Below are 14474 nucleotides of genomic sequence, written 5' to 3' on the forward strand. Positions count from 1 at the left end.
CTATCTGCCGGCAGCCAGAACCTCCTCTCCAGTGCAGCAAACGTTAGAGCGCTACGTGGTGACTCAGCCTTGTGCGACCGGAGGAGCGGGACCCGCAGTGGACGCCGACACGGAAGTATTGGCGATTCAAGGCCTAGATATCACGCTGTCGCCCCCGGGTATTATTCCACCTCCATGTCCTGCCAAATCAAGGGGAGAGAAAGGAGGGTTAGACGAGACGGAAGGCGCCAACGGAAACCCTCAGCCTGGCAGTGCATCCCTTGATTTTGGTAAGGAGAAAAACGTGGAAGAAGCTTCGCCTAGGGAAATAACTTTGGTTTCGATATGGAAGGTCCTTCAAGATTTAAAAAGTACTGTCGATAAATCTGCACAAGAGACCACTTCAGTAGTTAACCAGGTGACTTCATTAACGGACTCCTTGGAAAAGGTACGCTCTGAGACTTTGGAAAAAATTTCATTGAATCAGGAGCAGATTAAATCGGTAAAAAATGCAACAGACTCTTTGGTAAAAGATAAACTTCTGATTCATAAAAAAATAGAAAACTTAGAAAATTACAATAGAAGACTCACTTTGCGGTTACTGAATTTCCCAATAGTTCCAGGAATAATAGCAATAGATTTATTTAAAAAATACCTAATGGAGAATCTAGGTATATCTCCACAAGCTATTCCTCCTTGCAATAAAGTTTATTACTTGCCGTTACCTAAAAATAAAGAGCTTCCTGGACGAATGGGAAATGAAATAGATCTTCAAAATTTAACAGCAATTCTAGAAGAATCGATTACTGAGGTGGAGACACGCTGAACATTGATTGTTTCCTTAATATTTGACCAAGATCTCAGTTCCTTGATGAGACTTTATTTTAAGAACTCAATGAAACCATTTTATGGTAAAAAGATATGGATTTATCCTGATGTTACTAGAGCTACACAGGAGAGGAGAAGGCAGTTTTTGTTATTGCGGGACAAAGTGAGAGAGATGGGTGCAACATTTTTGTTAGCCTATCCTTGTAAATGTGTGGTAAAATATTTGGGAAATAAGTATATTTTCTATGATTCTAATCAATTGCAGATTTTTGTAGATAGGAAAAGCTTAAATAAGGAATAATGCTATAAAGATATAACAAGGTAATAACAGATGTTAAGCCACTATAATGGATATTTTTGTCCTCTCTTTGAGGATTTTCCTTTTGTTTTATTATTTCTAAACACTCCCCCCTTCTTTCTACATATATTGTGGTCTAAGGAAGTGTAATATTGTTACCTTTGGAGCCGAATTAGGTTCAAGAATGCTTTATGTTAATTTCTTTCTGTGTTTCAACAAGTATGATTTGTTTGTCAACCTGTATAAATGATTAAACTTAATAAAAAAAAAAAAAAAAAAACTATCATGTGCTGGTGGTGGTTTCTCGCTGGTAGGCTCTAGGAGGAGAAAATGCCAACTGCAGTATTGGGGGAGGGGGGGTGAATCAGACAGTGTCAGCAAGGGGTTAAACCCAGCCTCATCCATCTATGAACTTTCCCACCCTGTCACTTCTGCTTATGCAGGCCGGCAGCCTCCTGCTTCCAGAAACCTTCAGCACCAGGATTAACTTCTCCTGGGTGCTTTCCAGGTAGTGTTGTGTTTCATTTTTAATGAATTATGACGAGGTGTAGCTCTAGCTGCCATGCAGTAGGGGTCAGCTCTTAACTCCTGCCCCCCTCCTTCTGGCAGCCAAGATTGGTCCAGGTGGAGGGAACTCGCTGAGCTCATATTGATTCAGAGAGATGTGCTGAAATGTCACCTTGATTGTAAATCCACTTTCAATAGCTGAACTCGGAGAGAGGGCACAGTGTCCCGCTCCACATCTGGGGTCTGCCTAAGTTCTTGTGTCTTGGCTCTTCTGCTGAATCAGCTTTGCTCACTCACATTGCAAGTTTGAGTATGAGCCTGTGCCTGGGTTTGGGTGGGGGGAGAGGTGGGGGTGCTACCATAGTGTTGAGGGATTCTGCAAAAGTTCAGAGCTCAGGGCAGTTGTCTGTATTCTTTCTACCTGCCCCCCCCCCCCCCCCCCCCCCCGGAAGGGCAGCCCTTTCTGAGTGTCTACTTCCGAACTTGTCTTATAATAGTCATTACCAGGTCATTACAGACTAAACACATCCCTTCTGAAGACGAAGCATCTTAACTTGCACTTTGGAATAAAGAAGGTAAGCCCTGTGCCATCTCCCTAGACTACTCTCCCCCTCTGGAGTTTAATTCCAAAAAGGCCAGCAAGATTTAAAGGGACATTTAACTGTGACACTTGTCCCATTATGCCAATTTAGTCATATGATGTATGTGACCCTTCACCTTTAATATCTCTAAATGCCAACCTTGTGTTATGTTATACAAAACTTCTATTCCACAAGTCCTATGCGAATTACAAAGTTTCAAAGAGACTGGATGATAACAATCCAGGAAAGGACAGACTTGGTATCCAACCTAATCTATTATGTTAAAGGCACATATTTCTTAAATAGAAAAAATTTTACCATCTTTTGAAATACTGTATAATTTGTAAGTTAAACAAATCTGTGCTGTTTAAATTGTTTAAACTCTTGTCGTAATCGTCCTCATGGTCCCTGAAACAGGCACTACATGTACAATTCAGATTTAACACTCCCTGATGGCTCTATAATAAAAGTTTGATAGGGTGTCAAAGATATTGCATGTATGCCTAGATACGTCATTATCTTTAAAGCCTCGTATTGATGCGGTTGCAAAATCTACTTTTTATAAGCTGTATTGTTTAAGAATAATTTGCTCTTGCTTTGAGATGAAACATTTTTGATTTTGGTTCAAGCAGTGATACTCATTGTAACGGCCTATATTGTCATCTTTCAGCCAAGTTGACCGACTGCTAGACTGCAATTACTGCAAAAACACTGCAGCTAAGATGATTATGGGGCAGAAGAGATCAGATCACATTACAACTACATTGATCAAATTGTACTGGTAGCCCATTAAAGCCCGAATTATTTTTAAGCTTGCATGTTGGGTATACATTTGTCACAAAATGCCTAGCCACCCGCCTGGGGTTACCCCACAACATCTTAGAGGGTCTATCCCCAGCACAGCTGAGATCCGCCTGCACCTTCTGCTTGTACTGTACACTAGCATCCTCCTCCCACCGACTGGATCACAACTTCTTCTGAGTGAGTCTCCTGTCAAATTATCCTCAGTAATTTCTAGGTTATGGGAGGCCACACTCCCATTGGTCCCACAGTTCCCAGAAAGCACTCACAGACCCAACACACAAAAGGTAAAATTATGTATAATCATACCTGATAATTTTCTTTCCATTAATCATAGCTGATCAATCCATAGACTGGTGGGTTGTGTCCATCTACCAGCAGGTGGAGATAGAGAGCAAACTTTTGCCTCCCTATATGTGGTCATGTGCTGCCGGAAACTCCTCAGTATGTCGATATCAAAGCTCCATCCGCAGGACTCAGCACTTAGAGAATTACACCCACGAAGGGACACTGCCCAGCTCACCACCGCCGAAACGGGGGAGGGGAATTAACCCAGCTCATCCCCACACAAGTGGGGGAGGGGAATCCGTCCAGCTCATCCCCGCGGAGCGGGGGAGGGACACCACACCCGCCGATGCGGGGGGATCTGGCTTATCCTGCAACCGCAACCGCGGGAGGAGCTGACTGACCCTAACACCGCCGAAGCGGGAGGGGTACAAAGCTGCCCTACAGCCGCACGAAGCGGGAGGGAGTGCCGGCAGAATTTTAAGTCTCAATCCAGCCCCGTAAAACGGAGGGGAGAGGAATGCAGCAGCTCACTGTAACACAAACTCGTCTCAACTCTTGAAGAATCCAAGTGAAAAAACTTGAACACGAAGTCTTTCTGAAGTAACTGAAGACTAAACTTGAACCTGAAATGCAACCAGAATAAAAACAGTACAGATATCTGGGAGGGGCTATGGATTGATCAGCTATGATTAATGGAAAGAAAATTATCAGGTATGATTATACATAATTTTACCTTCCATATCATCAAGCTGATCAATCCATAGACTGGTGGGATGTACCGAAGCAGTACTCACCCAGGGCGGGACATAGAAATCCCTGACCTCAACACTGAAGCTCCAAACCGGGCCTCCGCCCGTGCAGCCACAGCCAAACGGTAATGCTTGGAGAATGTATGAGCCGAAGCCCAAGTTGCCGCCTTGCATATCTCTTCCAAGGAGACGGATCCGGCCTCTGCCATCGAGGCCGCCTGAGCTCTCGTGGAGTGAGCCTTCAGCTGGATAGGCGGCACCTTCCCCGCGGCCATATAAGCCGCCGCAATGGCTTCCTTGACCCATCTTGCCACTGTAGGCTTAGCAGCCTGCAGACCCTTACAAGGACCTGCAAACAGGACAAACAGATGATCCGATTTCCGGAAATCATTGGTCACTTCCAAGTATCTGATGATGACCCGTCTCACATCCAGATATTTAAGAGCAGAGAACTCCTCTGGGTAGTCCTCCCTACGAAAGGAAGGGAGACAGAGCTGCTGATTCACATGGAAGCGAGAAACAATCTTGGGCAGGAAGGAAGGCACTGTGCGAATAGTCACTCCTGCCTCAGTGAACTGCAGAAAAGGCTCTCGACATGAGAGCGCCTGGAGCTCGGAAACTCTTCTGGCTGAAGTGATAGCCACCAAAAAGACTGCTTTCAACGTCAGGTCTTTCAGAGATGCCCTCGACAAGGGTTCAAAAGGCGGCTTCTGCAATGCTCTTAGCACCAGGTTGAGATTCCACGCAGGCACCACTGAGTGCAGAGGAGGGCGCAGGTGATTAACTCCCTTGAGAAAGCGCACCACATCTGGCTGAGAAGCCAGGGAAGCACCCTTCAGGCGGCCCCTGAAGCAAGCCAGAGCCGCTACCTGGACTTTAAGGGAACTGAGCGACAGGCCTTTCTCCAGACCTTCTTGCAGGAACGCCAACACTGAAGAAATTGGAGCAGTGAAGGAAGAAAGAGAGCCTGCTTCACACCACGCTGCAAAGATACGCCAAACCCTGGCGTAAGCAGTAGAAGTAGAGCGCTTCCTCGCTCTCAACATAGTGGCGATGACCTTGTCTGAGAAGCCCTTCTTCCTCAGACGCTGCCGCTCAATAGCCAGGCCGTAAGACCAAAGGGGGAGTGATCCTCCATCACCACGGGACCCTGATGTAACAGGCCCTGCTCCACTGAGAGCCTGATCAAGTCCGCATACCAGGGACGCCTGGGCCAAACCGGACCCACCAGGATTACCCTGCCGGGGTGCTTTGCCACCCGGTCTAGCACCCTGCCCAACATGGGCCAGGGCGGGAACACATAGAGGAGCTCTTGTGTCGGCCACTGTTGGAGAAGAGCATCTACTCCCAGGGATCGAGGGTCCCGTCCTCTGCTGAAGAAGCGCGGCACTTGGCAATTGGCCGATGACGCCATCAGATCTAGGCTCGGCTGGCCCCAGCGCTTCGTGATGTCCAAGAACGCCTGAGCAGATAGCTGCCACTCTCCGGGCTCCAAGGTATGGCGACTGAGAAAGTCCGCCTTGACATTCATGACTCCGGCAATGTGGGCCGCTGAAAGCTGCTCCAGGTTCGCTTCCGCCCACTGGCAAAGATACATAGCCTCCTTGGCTAGAGGGGCGCTCTTGGTACCTCCCTGGCGGTTGACATAGGCCACAGCCGTGGCATTGTCCGACAGGACCCGTACAGGCTTCCACACCAGTACCGGGATGAACTCCAAAAGCGCCAACCGAATGGCTCTGAGTTCCAGGAGGTTGATAGACCACATTGCCTCTGCAGGAGACCAGAGCCCCTGCGCTGTCCTTCCCAAGCAGTGGGCTCCCCAGCCCGACAAAGAGGCGTCCGTCATGACGACAATCTACTCTGGGGTCACCAGAGGCATTCCCGCAGACAATTTGTCTGTCTGCATCCACCAGCTCAGCGCCTTGCGCACTGCTGGGTCCAAGGGAAGTCGCACAGCATAATCCTCCGACATCGGAGTCCAGCGCTGCAGCAAGGAGTGTTGAAGTGGTCTCATATGAGCCCTGGCCCAGGGCACTACTTCCATCGTGGCCGTCATAGAGCCCAACAGCTGCACATAGTCCCAAGCCCGAAGAGGAGAGGCTCCCAGGAACTGGTCCACCTGAGCCTGAAGTTTGACAATCCGATTGCCTGGCAGGAACACTCTGCCCACCTGGGTGTCGAATCGAACTCCCAGGTACTCCAGGGTCTGAGTCAGGCGCAGCTGGCTCTTCTCCCAGTTGATGATCCATCCCAGGGAGCTCAAAAGAGCAACTACCCGGTTCACAGCTTTGCCGCACTCTGCATAAGAGGGGGCTCGGATCAACCAGTCGTCCAGATAAGGATGGACTTGTACCCCTTCCTTTCGTAGGAAGGCCGCGATGACACCATTACTTTGGAAAAGGTCCGCGGAGCAGTAGCCAACCCGAATGGGAGGGCTCTGAACTGGAAGTGTCGTCCCAGGACTGCAAAACGCAGAAAGCGTTGATGAGGAGGCCAGATGGGAATATGCAGGTACGCTTCCTTGATGTCCAAGGAAGCCAAGAACTCTCCTGCCTTCACTGCCGCTATAACAGAGCGGAGAGTCTCCATGCGAAAGTGCCGCACTTTCAAGGCCCGATTGACCCCTTTGAGGTCGAGGATAGGCCAGACAGAACCTCCTTTCTTTGGCACCACAAAGTAAATGGAGTAACGTCCCTTGCCAAGCTGACTTTCTGGCACCGGAACGACCGCGCCCAGGCGGATCAGATTGTCCAAGGTCTGCTGCACTGCCACAGCTTTGACCGGAGACTTGCAGGGAGAGAGTACAAACCCGTCTTTTAGGGGTCGGCAGAACTCTAGCTTGTAGCCGTCTCTGATGACTTCCAGCACCCACGCGTCTGAAGTAATTTTGGTCCACTCGCCCAGAAACGAGGACAGCCGTCCTCCAATCTGCACTGGGGCGTGGACCAAGACCCCGTCATTGGGTACGAGACCCTGGGGGAGGACCGGAGGAAGCACCTCCGGGACGGCGGTCTCTGCGAAAGGAATGCTGCTTGGGGGAGAAATTCCTCTTGAAGGAAGAGGGGGCAGAGGAACCCGATTTGCCCGGGCGGTACCGACGGGCTTCCTGCAACCGTCCTCTGGAGGTACCGGGACGAGTACTAGCCCGAGCCCTGACCTCTGGTAATTTCTTGCCCTTAGACGTGCCAAGATCGGTCACGATTTTGTCCAGCTCGACCCCAAAGAGCAGCTTGCCTTTAAAAGGCAATCTAGCCAGGCGGGATTTAGAGGCGTGGTCAGCAGACCAATGTTTCAGCCAAAGCCACCGCCGCGCAGAGATTGTCTGAGCCATGCCTTTAGCTGAGGCCCTCAAGACATCATACAACAAGTCTGCCAAATAGGCTAAGCCCGATTCCAGGGCCGGCCAATCAGCCCTCAAGGAATGATCCGAGGGGGAAGCCCGCTGCACCATAGTCAGGCACGCCCTGGCCACATAGGAGCCGCAAACTGAGGCCTGCAAATTTAAAGCAGCCGCCTCAAAGGACGACCTTAAGGCCGCCTCCAATCTTCTGTCTTGGGCGTCCTTTAGGGCCGTGCCACCTTCCACCGGCAACGCCGTTTTCTTAGTCACCGCAGTGATTAAAGAATCCACGGCAGGGGCGTATCTGAACTGCGGCGGTAGGGGGGGCCAGGGCCAGAGAGGGGGGGCACATTATAGCCCCCCCCCCCCCGCCGCCGCCGCCAATGCCGATCCCCCTCCCCCCAGCCGCTGCCATTGCTAACCCTCCCCCTCCGTTGCTCGCCTACCTTCGCTGGCGGGGGACCCCAACCCCCGCCAGCCGAGGTCCGCGTCCTCCTGCCGCTGCCGGCTGCCTTTGGTCCTTTCATTCTTCCATTGAAGCTGGCGCCGACGAAAAAGTTTCTTTTGAATCTGACGTCGCTGCACGTTGCACGTTGTACGTGCAGGACGTCAGACTCAGAAACAATTTCTGAGTCTGACGTCCTGCACGTACAACGTGCAGCGACGTCAGACTCAAAAGAAACTTTCGTCGGTGCCAGCTTCAATGGAAGAATTAAAGGACCAAAGGCAGCCGGCAGCGGCAGGAGGACGCGGACCTCGGCTGGCGGGGGTTGGGGTCCCCCGCCAGCGAAGGTAGGCGAGCAACGGAGGGGGAGGGTTGGCAGCGGTAGGGGGGTCCAGGGCGAAATCTGCGGGGGCCCAGGCCCCTGAGGCCCCACGCAGATACGCCCCTGATCCACGGTAGGCCACAGATAGGCCTCACGCTCACTCACAGCCAAAGGATAGAGGCGGGACATAGCCCTAGCCACTTTAAGGCTCGCTTCCGGGACATCCCATTGAGCCGAAATTAAGGTGTGTATGGCATCATGCACGTGGAAGGATCTAGGCGGGCGCTTCGTCCCCAGCATAATGGCAGAGCCAACAGGGGCTGAGGGAGAGACGTCCTCCGGAGAGGAAATCTTCAAAGTGTCCATGGCCTGTAACAACAGGTTGGGCAAATCCTCTGGGCTAAAAAGCCGCGCTGCAGAGGGGTCATCCGCTCCATCCGAGCGGGGATCCGTCTCCTCCAAGGAATCCGCAAAGGACCGTTGGGAGACCTCAGACACGCTGCCCTCATCTACATCGGAGGAGACAAAGTCCTCCAAGGCCTGGGAATCAACCCGAGGGCGTTTACCTCTGGGAACCTCAACCTCTTTACCAGACGAGGGAGCAGGGGCAGCGTTTTGCATGAGGAAAGCCTGATGCAGCAGCAAAATAAACTCGGGGGAGAAACCCCCCAGACTGTGCACTTCCGCAGCCTGGGCAACAGCCCTAGACGCACCCTCAACCGGCGCTCGCAAGAGCGGGGGAGAGACATGCTGCGCATCCAAAATGGCGTCCGGCGCGACACTCCGCGAAGGAGCCGCGCGGGAAGAACGGCGCTTAACTTTAGCCGCTTTTGTGCCGTCGCCCAAATTAAGGGCGTTCATGGCATTAATGTCTCCAACCTCAAGGGCGGCCCACGAAGAAGCCGTCCAAGCCGCGTGGCCGGCCAAGATGGCGGCGGCGAGGAGCGGGGGATGGGCGTTTATGGCGGGAAAAACCGCCACGCCGGAGGAAGGACCGGGACATTCATCGGTCACGAAACTGTCACCCAACAAGGGCGAATCAGGCTGTAAGACCCCCGCATCCCCTCTAGAAGCGCTCAAGCGATCCGGGGAGCGACCCTTTGTGCCCTCGCCCTCCGACGCCATAAGCCACGAGGAGAAGAATCGGGGAACCTCCTGCCCGCTATAAAAAGGTAAAAATTACCTGCTGTCCGCTCCGAGCTGTAACGAACTGGTGTCTCAGTGAGTAGCTGCAATGAACGTTTAAATAAACGTCGAAATAAACGCTTTTAAGGACGTTTAAAATTTTTTTTTTTTTTTTTTAACGGAGCCAGCGGGAGGGGGGAGAAAAGGAGGGACCTGGCACCACCAGGTTTGCACTTGCTCAAAAGAGCCCTCAACCCCAGGCACTCAACAAAACCTAAAAATTAGGCTTGGAGGCCTAGCCAGAGCTGCTGCTGTGTGTGACCACCACCTGCTGAGATAGAGAACATACTGAGGAGTTTCCGGCAGCACATGACCACATATAGGGAGGCAAAAGTTTGCTCTCTATCTCCACCTGCTGGTAGATGGACACAACCCACCAGTCTATGGATTGATCAGCTTGATGATATGGAACACCAGGATTCTTTATCAGTCCAGACAGCAGAGGCAATAAACTAAAATAATATTTATTGTCACAGAACTTAACAGTGAAACAGAAAAAGTGCAATCAGCAAACCATAACAGGTAACTGAAATATGGATCAATTATAAAACTTATCTAAACATTTGTATACTTTCTAAAACGTACCTGGGGAGATCAGGAAATATACTGCTCACAGATTATCAAATATGACTGATCACAGGGCCTCAGTAAAGAAATCTCTCCTCCCGGGCTGACTGGGGAAAAAGCCAGTAAAATCCAAATGAAATTGAGCTCCTGGGCCAATCAGAGTCCAGAATAACAAGTTTTAAAAGTATACTGCTCACAGTTCTGTAGATCACTTCCTCACTGAGTGAAACTAAAGAGGGAGCATTCACTTTTTTTATGACAGCTTTAACCTAAAACGTGCACCACCTGCTGGCCACTAGAAGAAATACACTTCAGAAAATAGTTAAGGCAGTTTTATAGGCTTAAAAAAACCCACTGTTCTGTCACAAAGATGTTCTACAGTATATGGCCAGAATACTTATTTTCTTTATTTTAAGTTCTGTTATCTCCTATTTCATCACGTGCCATAGATTCAGATAGACTTTATTTTCCGTCATTTGTAAAAGTAAGATTTAAGAAATCTTTATCTACATTTCCTTATCAGGCAGTTTCTACGCGGTGTTCACTCCCAGTTGACATTAGAAAGATTAATTCCCTCGTTTCAAAAACAATTGTAAGCTCATCTGTTTCAAAGATTTTTGCTTTAGTGATGATGATTTTTTTTTTCTGGTATCTGTTTCTCTTCATCATTGTATAATAGTGTGTTATCCGCTTTGAACGTATGATTGGGGGTTGGCAGACTACAACCACTGTTACCATTACTGATTCAACGCAGAAAATATAATAGAACTCAAGAGTGAGATGAACAGTGAGGATCATGTTTCATGTTATATCTTTGTAATACAAGAACTGAAAGCTACTCCAGATTGGGTTTGATTTTTTTTTTTTTTTTCTTTTCCAGGCTCGCCAGATTAACATTCACAACCTCTCAGCGTTTTATGATAGCGAACTCTTCAAGCTGAACAGATTTGTTCACGATGTGAAAAAGAAACAGATTGTCCAGCAGTTCTGAGCCCTGGCCTGCAGTAGAGGTTGGGGGGAGGGGGCAACAGGGTGTGGTCAGGATCACACTGCCACATTGGACTGGTGAGATGATTTGGGGGGGGGGGGGGGAGGTCTGCTTCTCTTCTCCCTCCCTACTCTATCACCCTGACCTACAGGGGCTCCACTGAGAAGCTGATGAACATTGGAACATGTGGAGTGGATTTCTGTTTGTAACAGTTTGAACTGGCTCTAGTCACAGGTCAGTGGGGTGTAACACAGTGGATGTATTTTACCATCTTCAACTGTTTCTGGCTCTCAGTAGCATGTGGCGTGATGAAGAGGAACATCTGGAGTGTCTGAATGCAAAAACTGTGCCCTGGAAAAGGTCTTTTCGCTATTTATGTGTATAGTCTCTGTTCCACCTCTTTTTCCTGGTGTTCAGGGAACATGCATTTATTTTTCTGCTGGCTGCTATCTGGAGAGTGATCTGTTAATGCTCCAGCAGATGACATTTTGAGCTTCCATGGACCTGCTGTTTCCACAAAATATTTGGTAATTCCTGGTCTGGTTTCGTATCATTTGGGGCAAATGTTGGAATTGTTTTAAGGTTTTTTTAAAAGAACCCATTCAGTTGTCCATAGAAGTGTGACGAGTTGAACTGGACTTGGCACATGAAGGCACAGTTGGTGGGAGGTGGGGAGGGAGGGGAGACATGGGTTGTGACAAAAAAAGTGCGACTTTTTTTGTTCACTATACCAGAAAGCAGCAAAGGCACGTGCTGAGCTTGGACAATGTTGGACCAAAAATGCAGCTGTGGGTAGTGTCCCAGTACAAACTTCTCCAGCATGCAGTGGTTTCCAAGTCTGTCCTGGGGACCCCCAGCCAGTCGGGTTTTCAGGATGTCGGTAGTGCATACTCAGGAGATTGCATGTGCTGCCTCTATCACATGCAAATTTTTTCTTATGCAGATTCGTTGCAGGTATTCTAAAAATTCCAGACCCCAAGCTCTGCCGGTGCTTGTAATGTCCATTGGTTAAGGACAGTTTGAATTTGTTGCCGAAATGCCTCTGAAAGGGGGACTCTGCCATGAGGGTATTATTCCATGTGCTGTTTTATTGATGCTTCATTGTTGTTTAGTATTTTGTACACATTTATTAAACTTTGAGAACATTAATGAAAGTGTTGTTATTCCTGCTGTACCTGAGGTGTTGGTCTCTGTTTAAATAATTCCCTCTTCAGTACTGAGAAGGAGTGGGGTGGCATGCATCATTTTTCTTCCTCTGTAGGCTAGAAGTCCAAGGTATCTTTTAAGTGATACATAACCCCACCCCCACCCCCGTGTTTGTTTGTTTTTTGCTGCTTTGTTTGTACCATCTGCTGTTTGTACTCTACTCTCTGCTACGTTCTTGGACTCCATCCTGAAGACTCCAGGGTTGGATCCAGTACTCCCTAATCAAGAGTAGGTTGTGGCAGTACCTGTGGTGGGTAGAGCCCCTGCACATGGGAAGGGATATTTCCAGAACAGGGCTGCTTTTGTGAGCAGATAGTTGGCATTTTTTTTTTTTTTTTGGGGGGGGGGGGTCTACTGTACTAGATTCATGATTGGCATCCCATTACCCCAGGGCTGGGTCACAAGTTTGTGGGTCCTTGGGCCAACTTGCACATAGGGCCCCCCCCCTTCCCAGCTGCAACTGCCAAGTATATAGTTTTTCTATCCATCACACATGGAACAAAGCATATATGCAACTGTGCAAGTGTTGTAAATTTATACACCTAGAACATCAAGTTGTGTTTTAAAGTTAACCAAATATGTGTATAACATCAAGGATCCAGCTCACTGGCCTTTATACGTGTAATTAGTAATTGCTGTCCAACAGATTCATAGGAAACCTATTGCTCATGTAGACATAGGGCCTATGGTACAGTGTTTTCACAGAGGCTTTCGCCTTGCTTGTCAAAGTCAAATTGTTTGCTAAGTTCACTTTCGGTTGACAGGTGTGAAAGTGAATTCAGTTGTTCCTGTTTCATCTGTGTATTCAGCTCATTTTTTTAACCATCTCATATGTGAGAATGATGCTCTCCCTCACAATTGGTTGCAATTGGTTTGAGTTATATAGATGTTAGGGAAGGTACATTGCAACCCTTGTTTTCTTCTATCAGAACCTCACCTTGGATGTAGGATTCAAGGGACCTATCTCTATGTTCTGTAGCTGTCTCGCTCAACACCTATGCCTGCTGCAACCACTGGCGTTAACTTTTCTTCCTCCCCTGACTCCAACTCATCTCTTACCTGATCTGTTGCCAGCCAAAGGTCCTGACCTCAATCCACCAACAAAGAAACAAGTCCAAAAGATGATACTGGTTTCACATTTTAACATATCTGGTTCTTAGCCATGCTACTTAAGGTCTTACTGATCCAGTTAACGATAACTGTATTATTGATGATCAATAAAATGACACATGGTGTAGATAACATAAGTGTAAGTAGGTTGCATAGAATATGAAATGTAGTCTGCATAGATATTGGTAGATGGAAGACAAGAGAATATTTTGCTTGCTCAAGTTACTGTTGGTGTTATAGGATAGTATTAATAAATGGTAATCATCAGAGTTTCTGCAGAGTTTATAAATAGATGTCACGTTCCTGAAAAAACACAACCACCAGACTCTACAGGTAGGCTATTATACCCAACCCCTTCCCTCAAGGAGGAATCTCTTGGGGTCTTAAAGTCCTCACACCAGTTCTCCTTTTGAAAACAGAGAGGCAGTTTGTTTCACTGATCTAGAAAACTCACTCTCCACTTCCATGTTTTTATGTAATTTAATCTTCCCCCTCTTTGTCATGGTAAACTTACATTTTTTGCTGGGTCCAAAAGGCATTTTGGTCTGGTTTCGGTGTCTAATCTGAAATCGGAATTTGATCTGCCTTTACAACAATGTCTGACAAGCAGGCTGAGACTTGGGCCTGGATTCCAAGTGAGTGTTCAGATATAGAGAAGTAGATCTGGGAGTCTCAGCCTAAAAATTATATTGAAAACCATGGGAGGAGGTCAGAGTACCAAAGTAATAAGTATAGATAGAAAAGAAGTGGCCTCAAGACAAAGCCCTGAGGTACACTAACTGACAGTGGGATGGCTCCACCAGAACATACATTACAAGTGTGATGGGAGAGAGAAAAAAAAGCTCCCAACAACGTTGAAAGCAGCAGATGAATGATGAGGATTGAGTAAAGACTCTTGGCTCAGGTCACTGGATACTTTGGCAAGGGCTATTTCTGTTGAATGTAGAGGGCAAAAGCTGGATTGTAGTGGATCAAGAATAGCTTGAGCTGAAAGAAGGTCAAGACAACAGTAGTGAACAGCATGTTCAAGCAATCTGGATAAGAAAGGGAGGAGGGAGATAGGCTAACGGTTAGTTGGAAGAACAGGGTCCATTGAAGGTTGGTTGAATGGTGTAACCACACTATGGTTGAAGGCATCAAATACTTGCAGTGGAAAGGGAATGAGTGAGGATATTAGAGAAAGAGGGGTCATCTTCAACCCCTCCCTCTCCTCTGCACATATTCAACAGACTGCTAAAACCTGTCGTTTCTTTCTCTGTAATATCAGCAAAATTTGCCCT

At 48.2% G+C, this 14474-nt stretch overlaps 1 protein-coding gene across 1 annotated transcript in view; it reads left to right on the forward strand.

Moving 5' to 3' along the window:
• Positions 1-12013, forward strand: part of MCM2 (minichromosome maintenance complex component 2) — a 39424-nt gene extending 27411 nt beyond the window's left edge. The window contains 1 exon segment of the mRNA XM_030207218.1: positions 10771-12013. Coding sequence (XP_030063078.1) covers positions 10771-10881 — 111 coding nt within the window. The 3' untranslated portion in view covers positions 10882-12013.
• Positions 12014-14474: the final 2461 nt, after the last annotated feature.

The sequence above is a fragment of the Microcaecilia unicolor genome, chromosome 6, assembly GCF_901765095.1.
Source record: "Microcaecilia unicolor chromosome 6, aMicUni1.1, whole genome shotgun sequence".
Taxonomy (NCBI): domain Eukaryota; kingdom Metazoa; phylum Chordata; class Amphibia; order Gymnophiona; family Siphonopidae; genus Microcaecilia; species Microcaecilia unicolor.